General features: G+C 28.9%; 1 protein-coding gene across 1 annotated transcript in view; it reads right to left on the reverse strand.

Annotated features, from left to right (window-relative positions):
* Window positions 1–1,231: 1,231 nt before the first annotated feature.
* LOC122519902 (RING-box protein 2) overlaps window positions 1,232–14,886 on the reverse strand; it is a 41,039-nt gene continuing 27,384 nt past the window's right edge. The window contains exon 2 of the mRNA XM_043639700.1: window positions 1,232–4,352. Within this exon, the coding sequence (XP_043495635.1) occupies window positions 4,171–4,352 (182 nt within the window). The 3' untranslated portion in view covers window positions 1,232–4,170. The remainder of the gene's footprint in view (window positions 4,353–14,886) is intronic.

Genomic DNA, 14,886 nt, shown 5'->3' on the forward strand with positions numbered 1-14,886 from the left:
TGGCATAGTTAAAAAAAATAAAATAACCGATCAAAGTTCAATATATGACTATTTTAACCGATAATAATATTGCTGAAATGACTAGCACTTTGTTCACTTTTACAAAATTTGTGTACGAAGATACTGAATATAAAAATCAAATTGATTTTTAAAAGGTCACTTGTCGCGTGCAACAGATCATTTTTATCCTCCATCATTAAATTATATTCCTAAGGTATATTACGAGATTCTATCGCGTTCGCTTCAAGGCCAAACATCAAGGTTGGATTAATAAGAAATTGCGAACTTTAGGATAAAATCATATCTATTGTTTTTAACATTAAACTTAACATTAAACATTAAATTTTTAACATTAAACTTAAAATTTAACATTAACTATCGTGATAGTTACGATTAGGTAATTTTAAATGATCGATTTTGGAACTAAAAATAACAATTCTTTTTTTATTAGACTTTTATAACGATTGCAACTATTAATTGCTTTATCGTGTTTATTTATTTGAACGGTATTTCTAAACTCTGAGATAGTACTATATGTTTACTATTCAACCTAGTACCAAAATTTATCATTATCTACATTCAATTATAAAAAAAGATAAATTTTGTTAAAAACCGATTATTCAATTGATTATGTTACGATATAAAAAATTATAATTGAAGTGTTCATAACCTAAATGCTAAAACGCATAAATATTATCTATTCGTATAACAACGTAACGTAATTTACAATGAATTATATAAATATGAAAAGAAACGAATGGAATTGTAGATAACAGTATGTACACGTAAAGGACTAACATGAGCAACGTGCCGGCTCTTGATTCTTCTCACAATCTGATTGGTCGAGCCTCTAGTCGAGCCTCCATCGTAAATGACCTAATGACGCGGAAAAGAGAATGCATATGTTTCACCAAAGGACACGATCAGAATTAAGAGTGGGGGAAAAAGAGAGACAAACAAATAGATAGAAAGGAGAAGGGAGCATTTATGTCCTTCAGCTATTTGCGAGGAAATGAACGAATGGTGGCACCGCGCGATCTGAATTGACCAATCACGAATAAGTAGCAACGACTCCACGAACAATCGACTGTATACAGTTTAACTTAATTGACTCGAATTTAATGATTCTTAGCGTTTATACTTATATCTTCGTGATGATATTTTTTTTTATACATTTTTTTCTTCATTATTATTATTATTATAATTTTGTTCTTTTTTTCTTTTTCATATCGCTGGAAATTTAAAAGCAATCAGACAGGAATGAAAACAAATAGTTTTGTTTATTTCGCGACTGCGTCTACCCGCAAAGTATACGATGATATTTCGTAATTTAGTTGAAGCATCATAGTAAATAATGATAAAGAGTAAATTCTTCGATAATTAAGGTTTAACGATTAACGACTGTTGCTTTTTTTTTGTTAAATTTTTATTTAAAAAAAAATTTTTTTTTTCTACAGTTTGTAAAAATAATTACGTATAATTACTGCATGTGATGATACATAAACGATTGATAATTATTTATACTACAAGGAAAAATATATTTTAAACTTGTCTTATAGACTTTTAGTAATTTTGTTGTTTAGTTGTGAAATATGGGATTGAAATTGATGCAATTAACACGTATCATGATTATCACGTATCGATCTAATCTAATGTTTAAAAAATGAATAAAAGAAAAACACATGGCAGACGACAATTGGGCTTTTCTTTCATTGAAATTTTTGTTAGTTGGTTGCTCTTCGATTGGCATCGGTCTTTCTCATTTGACCTTTATTCGTAATGTCAGGAAACAATGTATGTATTATGTATATATGTTGATATAAAGATGTCGTGTCAATTGAGGAAGAATTGTAACACACGATATTTATTCGATAATACTATTCCTCGTGATATTGTTCGTGGTTATCGTTACAATGTATTTTTCTTTTTTTTAATTCGATTTAATATTAATAAGAATTTACTAACAAAACTTTAATTTGTAGAGACGTAAATTTGTTAATAAAATAATTATCGTCTAGAATTAATCGAATAGATATTTACTATAGATTTAATTCGATTTCTTAACATAACAAATTTAACATTCTTCTCACTGTTATTATCTAACTGAAATGAAGGTAAATAAATGGTCTCGCTTAACGTGAGATTATGCGAATTAATCAATCGTACGAATAATTTGAATTGTTCATTAATATTACCAACAACTCTGATCATAATTATAATTCCAAAGAAACGAAACTCAACTATGTAATATCTCGATCGCATTCGATTCGCGTGGTTCTTGCGAATAAATTATACCATTATGCAATTTGTGTTAAGTTAACGAGCACCACCCCGCGCCACCGCTCTGTTCGCTCGTTGTGGAATTTGTTCTTTCAAAAGTGACGCAATCTATGATGAGATTCTCGCGACAAGTATTCGCGATAAGTATCATTAAAATCGTATAACGAAATCGTTTATTGTAAACAACTTTAAATATATACTACGATCCAATTTACAATCGAAAAGGAGGTGTGCAAAAATTTTTTTTTATCGCTGTTCGAAATCTATTATTGTTCTTCCTATCTACTTTTTTTTTTCTTTTCTAATCCGTCATTTTTGATTTCAACGTATCACAGCGCGTTCATTCGACACGCCTATATATTTGGGAAATAATTGTATTTAAACATCAACGATTATAATGAAAATATTTTGTAATCTTTCCTATCGGTGAAGCACACTGTATCGTGAGATTAATGAGAAGTGGTCTAGTGCGATAATTTGAAATTATTAAAATCTTTACTGACACCTTATTGACAAAATCTACTGCGTAAATTTCACGATGCGAACTAAGATACGGCTCGTCAATGATTGAAACAAATATTTTTTATAGATCGACTACTACTGCGTAGATTCGCAGTGCGTTCACGAGGAAGTGGAGGCTCGTCAAACGATCGAAACTTTCACATTGACGGACTATACCGTCCAATTATATTTCTACTTTTGATTCATCACATATTCTGATTATTTTAATAAGGAAATAATAAAAAAAATATATATATATGTTTATTTCAGGACGATGAAATATTCAATTGTTAATCATTAATTCGATTAATAATTTCAAATAAGTAATTTGATTGTTTCATAATATAATTAACCTTTTTCGTTACCACCGATGACTTTAGTCACCCGTTAAATTTTTTTTCATTGATTCTTAACTTTATTTATATTAGTTCAAGACCAATAGAATAAAAAAGTCAATAATTTACGCGACATGACACATCAAATGACTGTCAATGATAAATTAATACGATTAGTATAATGATTATTATTTTTATTATTGAATATTACACACTTTTTGTAATCGCGTTAATCATTTTCTCGGATTATAGACGAATTAAATATATCAGTCGAAGTTGCTCGAAGTTTGAAGGAAAAAAAATCCACACGAGTCTGTGGTTTCGCTGAGGTAGCATTTTTTTACAATTCACCGACGTTATACTTTTCAAACGGGAGAACAATTTTTTCAGTACAGTTTCAATTGGAGTTTATTGATTAATTACAATTGTATTTTCTTTTGTCATAGTACATATTTCTTTTTTTTTTTTGTTCATTATTTCTGTATTTTTATTTATTAGTATACATATTTTTCATACGCCTTATAGCAAAAACGTTGGAAAGACTCGATCTCGTATTCGAGTGAAGAACGCGATGATTTGAATATTGAAATGATATAGATAAAAGAAAAGAAAAAAAGATAACACGAGGAAAAAGAAATAAAATAAAATAACTTCGTAACGTGCTTATAATATGTAAGAATTATTTTTGGAAAAAAACTATCAAGTTGGTTTTCTTTTTTTCTTCGAAATTTCGTAAACGGACGTTCACGAGGAAGGCAAATTGTGAAAAAAGTAGAGAATATTCGTTTTGCTAACATTTTCGTTTTTTTTTGTTTTTTCAACTGATATCCTGCGAAATCTATCTGGTTACATTCGAGAAACGCGATTAATGCAGAATTTTTGTACGAGTAATTTTGATAAAATTGAACGGAATGTCGAAATTAGACCGAACGAAAAAAAAAGGAAAAAAAAATGTTTAAAACGACAAAAATTGTATTTATTTATAATAGGAAAAAAAAATTAAGAAGAAGAACAACAACGTTAAAAGAATAAATATCCTATTTTTACGTTGTTGTTACTTTCCCATTCTTTGGATGGACCATTCCTGTTGGCATAATGGACAACGATTGTTCTGTTTCACCCATAAGGACATGCAGCAATAATGAAACGAATGGTTACACTCGCCCCATACAACAACGCAATCCTGTCGTCCATAAAAGTCCTTTTTACTTTCTGCTTGACAACGTAGGCACGCATCTGTAAAATATAAAATAAAAATGTCTTAGGAAATAATAATTAATTCTTTTTTTTATTTATTCTATCAATTTTTATTTTTTTTTTTTATCATAAAAATTCCAATTTCAGGGCCACAGTGTTTTATCGAGATTTTAGTGCAAAAAATAATTAATTTTTATTATTTTTTCTTAATTCACAGGGTTCACTGTTTTAATTCGTACTTTTGAAAACGACGTTGTATTTTACCGTTCATTAATTATTTCTTGCGCAGAAGCAAACAGGTCAGTATCTTGTTCTCCTTTAATTGAGAAATTTTCTACGTCTTTCAAACTATACATTTAAAATCGTTAAATTTATATAGCATTTTTAAGTGTGTGCGCGCGCGCACACACACACACACACACACAATGGAATCAAATGAATATCAAGAGACTAAAATTTGCATCAGCTCGTTTATGTCAATAGGAAGAGTAGAACCTTGATATATCAATTTCATAATCAAAAAAACATGCTAATACGTAGAGTTTTAAAATTGTTAACCGATACGAAATTTGTTAATCTACATATATACATATATACCTACACATAAAAATAAAAATAATAAATAAGAGAATAAATAATTTATCTTGATCATTATCTAAATAAATGATCATACTAATTTGTGTTTGTTTTTTTCTTTTCCATCGTGTTGAAAGTGATGGATAGAAAATTTGAAAAAAAAAAAGAAAAAAAAAAGAAAAAGAAATAAAAAGAAAAAAAAACAATAATCGAAGAAGTAGTAGAAGAAGTAGAAGGAAGGAAATAGTTAAAGGCGATCCTAATTTTGTGTTTTCGTGCACGCGAATAGAATAACCATCTGTTGATTTCTTGCAACTTTTCTTCGTCAACTTTACGTTTACGTAAGATTTTCAACTAGTGTCACGTTCAACCATTTCACAATTTTAAAAAAAGAGATTACAAGAAAGAAAAAAAAAAGGAAAGTAATATAAATACTGATTATTTATTTAACATATTGATCAATTATTATTTATATTCAATACTACTATCGCGAAGAACTAATGGCGTATTATGATTCAACAATGAAATATTGATTATCGCGATACAATTCATAATAGACAAAGAACAGGACAGAGTAATATAATTAATGGAAGATATAGAAACAAAAGAAGGATATAAATAAAAAGAGATATAAAAAAAAAAGAATGCAATAAAAGTAAAAAGTAACAAAATTAATCATTTTATTTGCGAATTAATTAAATTATTCGCTTATAGCACGCATAATTATTTCAATATATTTTTGAATACATTTCTTCGTACACACATTTGTAAGATAAAATAATTGAAACGAAAGAAATATCTTTTACCTACGTCTCTTTTAAAATGCACTCATCGTACATTTCTCTAAACTGATAGCGATAATTTATAACGTCATCGTATATGCATATTTGCGTATTTTTAATTAATCTTTCTTCCTTATTTTTATATATATAATCTTTTTTTCTTTTTTTTTTTTTTTTGAATACGTATATACAAAAAATTATAAATTTTACAAGTAACACGCGACGGAAAGGGGGGTCTTTTCTTTTTTTTTTATTTCACGAAGAACGTGAGAATGTATTATTTTATATTTAAAGTAAAAAATAAAAGAACAAAAAGGAATAAAAATCTTGAAAAGAATTCGAAGGTTTATTGAAAGACAATAATTAAAATACGTGACAGATAAGACATACACGCAAAAGGATAACGTTTTCACACGTAATGAGAAACGCTTTTAGAAAGTTTATTATTGCGGTGTAAAAATAGGTATATATATATATATATGATAGTTGGGGGAACGGGGGGGAGTTGGTTATTCGATGGTAACTATGATATATAAGCATCTTCGTGATCATCGATCCTCTCAAGTCGCTGTTGCTCGCGTTGAATGAGACATATCATTTTACGTTGTCTCGTTACCGATTTACGTACACATATGTTATAAATATATATATATGCACACACTCACACACGCGCGCATATATATGCAACGGTCAGTAAAATTCCACTCTCTTATCTAACACGAATCTAAGAGTAACGTTATTGCATACGATTACCAGTAAACATCGTTCCGATACATCTTTCCTTTTTGTGTATGTATGTATGTATGTATGTATATATATATATATATATTTTATATGTATACGAGAAAAGAAAATCGTTTATGTTCAACCAAAAGTCGCTAACTTAACGTTTATCTGCCATGAGTTATTGTTAAAATATATATAAATATTATATACTATATATTTAAAAATATAAATATAAAAGTATATAAATTACACATATTTAATTAATCCTTTGAATGTGTTAAAAACACCGGGTGAAATTAATTCGCATAGATGGCACGTGCCTAATGGTTGCGACAGTTGGGAAAGTAATACTTTTCTTGCTAATGTGTAACTATGTTGATTAAATAAACAAAAAAATAAAAGAATTTCAAACGCGAGGGAGGTTGACAAAATTGAAAAACAAAAACGCATATACGCATCTATAGCACATCAAAGGGTTAAATGCATTACTTTTTATTTACATCACTATTGATACTTTTTTCACGTTGTAATGGCTGTTCAATTTAAAAAAGTCATTTTTTCACATAGTTTCAAACTTATGGTTGAATATAGACTCATCATACAGGAAACTATATTCGTTATCAGTCCCTGTAATTCACTTATTATCGTATACGATTGTAAACGAGTCGAGCCTTAAAAAAGAAAGAAAAAGAAAAAAAGCCATTAGAAGAAATATTTAACTGTAAGAAAAATAATCACGATACTCAATAATCCGAATATCTACGAAAATATATCGAAATATAATATTTGCAGTCCTCTCTAAAGCCTCCACCTCCACCTCCACCTTCACCCCAACCCCGATTATAATCTATTTCCTTTAAAAAAATTCTACCAATTTAGACTTTATATTCTCGATACAAGGTAATTAATAAGAGAAAATAATAATCGCGAATAATAATAACGTTTACTAAATAATTCCATTGATTTATCGCAAAAATTGATTGCGAAGTATGAAGAAATCCTCTCTAGGATTATAAAAGATCACGTAGATCGATAGGGCAAATCGATCGAACGATCGATCGATATTAATTAAATTCATTGAGTGGAATTGTATTGGTAAATGTTTGAAACAATAAATTTGCGCTGGGGCGTTTCTTGTATAACGTTGAAAAGATAAAAAGATAAGAGAAGAGTATCTGGTGAAGTAGTCGATGGAAAAATTCCATAGACCCTAAACTCGGTCGAATCTTTCTGTTGTCCCCTTTTTGATTTATTTATCTATCTCTCTCTCTCTCTCTCTTTCTATTTCTTTCTTCGAACGTTATCTTCAGTGAATCAATGAGAGGAAAAGAGAGGGCAAAAAAAAACCAGGAGAAAGAGAAAGAAAAAGAGAGAGAAGAAGAAGAAGAGAAAGAGAAAGAAAGAGAGAGTGAGTGTGTGAGAGAGAGAGAGAGAGAGAGAGAGAATAAGAAGAAGAAGAGAAAGAGAAAGAAAGAGAGAACTTTCCATGCGTCTTTATTCGTTGTTATCTGTCGGCTACTGGCGCTTCGTCTATTAATCCTCAGCAATCGAGGGTTGACACTCTTATTGACCCCCACCGGGGGGGATTTTGCCGACGACACACACACCAGACGTGCCTCCAAGAGTCGAGGAAACGATTGGGCCAATTAACGTCGTCGTTGTCGTTGTCGTTGTTGTTATCTTCGTCTTTGTCTTTGTCTTCTTCTCATCATCGTCATCGTTTTTATCGTTTCCATTGTTATTGTTGAGACATTAGCATAGTACGTATCGATATACGATCGAATCGTATGTAATAAACTTCTCCATTATTCTTTTCGAGGTTACCCTTTCCTTCGACGAATAGTAATCATATATCGGTATTATGCATTTCTTCGAATTCACTCGAAGAAATACCTCCCCTGTAGAATGGTATTTTATTTGTTCGTACAAATATTATAAAAAATTGTAAGTTTATCTTTTAGAATGATAATTTATCGAAAAGTGGAGTGTAGACGAATTGATTTTTGATACAAGGTGTATTTTGTTCTTTTTTATGGTAGATATACTGATGTATGTGAAATTGATCGTTATTGTAAATTTAACATTATTATAAGATTTTCCAAGAAATAATGATGATAATTTTTCAACGATTTATATTTAAATATTTGAATAAGGAAAGAATTTAATTGCATTTTGTATTTAAATAAATTAGAGAATATTTTTTTGTTAATGACAAATTTTCACATGATTCATTTGCAATTTATTTGAATATACGTTTAAGCAGCTAACATTTTCCTTAAATTATGTTGCCTAAACTCTCGGATAATAAAGGGTAATTATATAAAGTTGAATACTTTTAAATTACTCTTTTAAAATTACTTACGCACGGAGATTAAAAAGCTTTATTTATAAATTAAAATAATTAAAATAAAATACAAATTTTCATTTTCTTTGTGCATTTCTGATTTCTCTGTAACAATTTAACGCATTTTACGGGGAAATACCTTAAATAATATACCAATAATTAATAAAATCATCCAAGACAATGTGTTAAAATTGTTTAGATCGAATAATAATAATTTCTTTTATTATAAGAACAATATTTAAAGTTATTAAAAATAATGATCATAGTTGGAAGTTAATAAATATCGACGTTTTACCATGAAGCCAATTTTCTTGGAAGTTTTTCTTCGATGTATTAAATAGACAAACACGTATTACATAACACGTGGTGGGTAGTATAATGTGTTAGTACATCAAACACATTTTCAGATCATTCATGCGTGTAAAACGAATCTCATCCAGGCTGGAGAACATTCATACGTGGAGATATGTATCTCATAATCGTTAGCACGTTAACAGAAATAGAACAGTTTCACGATTAACCGAATGCAAGAAGATATTACTGCCGCGAAGTAAATTATTATTTCTCGATTGAACGAGTTTTGAATTATAGCTCATATCCAATGGCTCGAAAAAGATACGCGTATATCATTCGAGAGTGAACCAACACCAATGAGAAGATCACTCATTAATTCGTTCATTAATTAAGTTGGCTAGAGTTTACGTGTATATATACGTGTGTGTATGTGTGTTCATATTATATATATAATGTGCATAGATGCATTAATCATCTTGACATTCGAACGTTCGAGAATGAAGAAGGTTGGGGGTGGGGGTGGAGAATGGGGGGAGGAGAGGACTACTCTAGGGAGAGTTTTAGTTCGATGGGTTAATCTGTCGGGACTTACACGATGCTATTGATGATACATATATTGTATATGTACTTATGTTGCGCCCAGTTAGCCTTTTAATTGTAGGTTCATCGGTTTACTATATTGCACGAGCCGATAATATCTAATCTTTTATTTTGCGTACGTAACGAATTACTTAACTTAACGGGACTCCTATTGATTGGCTTTAATCAGATTCGATATAGATTTAAGGACGTTAAAAGAATCAAAGGGCACGTCAATGAGATATGTGACGCGTGTACTGTTGTTCTATACAACTTGTGTGATTATTTCAAAATAATCAATACACGTGTACAGGGTGTATCATAATATGTTGGATTTTTTTGAGAATACATACAAGTATGTTTGTTGTATAATTTTGTCTGGTGGAATAATTTTCGCAATTGTTTTTACCTTCGTATAATGTACCCGAAATGAGAGGGTCACTATTCTCGTAATGAAAATATGTTAATTTGAAGTTTATCGTATCAAAAATTTATGCAATTTATTCGAATTTTCAATTAAATAAGTACCAAAATAAAAATCTAAATATCTATTTTCATTTTCTTATTTCCTTTATTGTACACTTATAAATAGATTCTAACATATTTGAAAATTAGAATAGCATTGAGTACCTATAACAAAGAGAACAATCGATAGAACGTGTGAAATAAAAGAAGTTTGAGAAATTTCCAGAAGATACAAAACATTATTTGTTAATACGGATCCAAGAGTGACTATTTAAAACATTTTCCATAAAAGAGTAAAACGTTTAAGAGTTTATTGTAACACAAAAATAGAACTTTGTAACAATTTTAATTAGAGCACACGTGCTTGCATAAATATATATTTCATTGCTATTGTGTCACATTTTTATTCCTACAGTGGTTCTCATATGTTAATGAAATATTTTACGTATTACTCACATATAATAACAACAATTATTTCCAATTAAGCTAACGATTCACATCCCATATAATAAAATCGACCTTGATTGTATTGCATAGGTGGATTAATATTTTATTTGGTTCGATTTTTTTTTTTAAACGAAATTATTTAAAACGTTCTTAACATCAATAAATTGAAATGACGCGTAATAATTACGGTGTCAGTACGCATTCACATTAGAACTACTTTAATTCGTATTCGTAAGCATCATGTAGAACAACACTTAAGCATTCGAGCACAATGTACGGACAAATGGCCATTATTCAATGCGTTCCTTGATATGTCTCTGACACGCATAGTCATTTGGTTTATAAACTCGAAGACTCGTGCCTCCGACATGACGTGAAATCATTTTGAGATTACCAAACGAATCTTACGTGATTTCGGTCAATTATCTTATTGTTAGAATGATGAATTCTTAACGAATATATGTGTATTTTAATTTTTGATATAATCATCGATACATGTGAACCAGTTTTTCTTTTTTTTAGTTTAAACTAGTAGAAATAATTTATTCTTATTTTAAACGTTGTTTTAAAGTTATATTTCATTTCTATGTTTAAAATAATTCCCAATTGCCTGATTGTTTTAATAAATAATGCTTCGTATATTTGTCTATTTTTTTTAATATCATTTTTTAATGTTCTCAGGAAGTTCCTGGTTCTATATAATAAATCATTATAATCTAATTAAATGTTAACTTACTCATTGACGATTATAAACGTTTATTTTATTTAAGGATAAATAAATATTGCCATATATATATAATATACATACATACATATAATACATACATACATACATATAAATGCAGAGATATTTTCGGTAAATGAAATCATAATTAAACATGACAACAAATTTCCGATGATATACGCGATAATATACCTGCTATCACAGTTTATACACTCTACATAGTATAAACATACACATATACGTATGATGTGCCGGTCTAATGTTTATCTCCTAGGATTATGACGCGTTAACCATCGTTTAAATACATACATATTGCAAAAGATTGACTGTTTATAAATGGGTTTTAGTTTTTTGTTTTTGCTCGTTAAGTAAAAACAATTCGTTGTTTATTAGATACATTTGTTTGTTACTTATTATTCATTAGGTAAAAAAAATTTCAAAGGATATGAAAAGTTTACGTGTATATATATATATATGTGTGTGCATATATATGTCATAGCAAAGCATAAAATATCCGATTCACTGATACAAAGAATTCTATTGATCGTCAATAAAATATAATAAATACAGAGTAGTAGAAATCGTTAATTCAGTAAATGCATTGTCGCACTTATACATCGTGATAAGATAATATTTTATGAAAAAAAAATGTCTGCGATATTGTTGATATAATTACATTCCTACATATTTTTTATATAACAATATAATACGCAAAAAATAGTAAAAATTTATATTACTGTCTTGGACTGTACGCTAACGAACGACAATAAAATTTGATAATGTTTGGAAGGTTTCAACAAAATGTACTTTACTTCGAGCATAAAAATAATAAATATGATAATTTTTGCCATACAGAATTGTAACGAATAATAAAAGTACAATCGAGCTAGTAAAAAATAAAAAGATTAATAAATAAAACTTAATCCATTACAATGACATATCTACTCATGTATCATCGAAATTATATTATTTTTATTAATCATGATAACTCCTATCACATATATATGCGTAATATTCTACGTAAGTTTCAAATACGTTAACATTAATGAACCAAGGCCAAGCATTACTTTTATGATAAGAATTATCGTTACCATTTCATCAGGCTTTATATTGATCATTTTAAATTATCAATAATCATTCTACGAATTATCGTAACGTAATTTTAAGAATAACAAAAGGCAGGAAAAAATGATTAGAATCCATTCACACTTTTTTAAAAGTTTACGTTAAAAAATAACGAATCGAAGAAATGATTTTCTGTTGACTGATTATTCGTTTAAAAACTATCACAATATCTGATTATCTTCTCGCCAGCGTTTTAATTTGATTATATATGCATTTACGTACTTTATACTTATTCACTTGAGTCGACTTTAAATGTTAGTTATGCCTCACAGCATAATCATATGATAATTACGGAGGTTGATGGAAAAATACTATAAACGAAGTCGTTTCAACCATTCGTTTAATATTCAAAGTTGATATATAACACGTTTGTATATGTGTAGGTATTTTTACGCGCATACATAGATAACGCTATACCTTCCTGCGACATTTTGCATATGCGACAATAATGCAAAACCGGTAACGATTAAGAGAGAGAGAGAGAGAGAGAGGAGGAGGAATTTCGTTTTTATAATTACGATTAGAAAATACAAGAATTATCTAATTTGTAGAAATATTAAATAATTCGTTATTCTTGAATCTTCTAAAAAAAAAACTCATGACAATCAAATTCTAACAATATGATCTTTCTTTTAATCTTCATTCTTCTCTTTTTCCTACTCATAATCATTTGCATAGCACACAACAAACGTTGTTATCAGTGCTTTTACGAAACAGAGTCCTGTGCCTTTTATCATAATCGGGGGGAAGATGTATATGATAATTAACATAGATAAATTTTACCGAAATCTTTACCTTCCAACATATATGAATATATAATCATGCGTGCACGTTTCTGTATGTGAAAGAAAAAAATAAATAATACAAAATGTACAATTTATACTAAGCTAGTATAACAACGTTAGAGTTTTTCTTATGGACGCGACAAACGTTAAACATATTTTTTTTCTCTTTTTTCTTTTTTTTCTCATTGGCATATAATACATATGTATGTATTGTATAAAATGACAATCGATGATGATGCATTGGAATGTTTCTCGTAATATTATCATCTATTACTATTGCGTAGAAAAAAAAGTAATTAATCTTGAACGATGAAAAATATTAAAAATTGATAAACAAAATGAAGTGAAGAAAATAATATTCAAATGAGAAAAACAAAAACTGTGATCCAACTGATTGTAATTCGTATGATTTGTATGTTTGTTTATACCGTTGCATGTACATAATTATAATATATTATAATGTGGTAGTTTAGGATTTTGTTTACATGAACTTTTTAATGTTCAATGCGTGATCGAACGATAAACAAGAGATGTTTATTTCTTAAGTTATATAAATCAAATTAAGACTCAACGTGTGGTAATCGGTATGTAACAAGATGCGATTATATTGTAAATTTGATATGACCTAATGACTACCATAAATGCCTTGTAGTTGCATATTTTCTACCATGAAATGGTATAATATTGCGAATTGATACAATTGTACGTATGTAAAAAAAAAAACCAAAAAAGAAGAAAATATGAAGATATATCATTAATGCTTATTTACGTGTAAATATATATATGGGGAAGTATTTTTTAATGGGAAATATTTTAAGGGTGGTTTCAATGTATCAAAATGTTTCATATGTATTTTCTAAAAATATATGTAGTTATTTTGTGACTTAAACTCGGTAACAAATCTGTCGAATTAAATATATATTATAAATATTGTATAGACACGTCAAGCATAAAATTGAACTGAACTTTTTGCGTCAGAGTTAATCTTATCGAGATATATATATATCTGGTTAAAAATATTTAATGTCAAATTTTAGCGTCATGAGTAAAGTATTCCCGCCCAAAATGAATTCAAAGCCGTCTACATACATGTATTTTACGTTTGATGTATCTATATGTATAAAATTGTGAACAACGTAGTACTACATATATATCCTTCAAAAGAAATTTCGTAATCATGGATTCCTTTAAAAACCTCGTGACATGATACGATACATAAACACACACAAACACACGCATAAATATATATATGCACACACACAAACACACGCATAAATATATATATGCACACACACATAACACATAAACACATTCTCTACTATTCAAGATTTATGTTATAATAATTATTAAACATACACACGTGTCACAATATGATTTGTTCATTAATGAGATATCATTAATTAAAATAAAACAGCTCTTTCAATACCAATTCGTTATAATATTCGATACCGACATTATCGAAAAATCATGGAGAATTTTGAGAAATTTTGACGAATAGAAAATTTCATTCGAATGCAGCCCATTACTATTCTTTCTCCTCAGAATGCAAGCTCGGCAAAAGATCCGAGTACCCTTTGAAGGGATTGCCGGCGATTCATACATAGACACACTTACACGCATACCTATACGTGTACGAGGAGTTGTAAAGGACGTACGTGTACTTGTATTGTACACACACAGAAAGTGCACTTACTAACACCAACATCCGGATTAACTTGGGGAAGGC

The sequence above is a fragment of the Polistes fuscatus genome, unplaced genomic scaffold, assembly GCF_010416935.1.
Source record: "Polistes fuscatus isolate 324 unplaced genomic scaffold, CU_Pfus_HIC Scaffold3, whole genome shotgun sequence".
Classification (NCBI taxonomy): domain Eukaryota; kingdom Metazoa; phylum Arthropoda; class Insecta; order Hymenoptera; family Vespidae; genus Polistes; species Polistes fuscatus.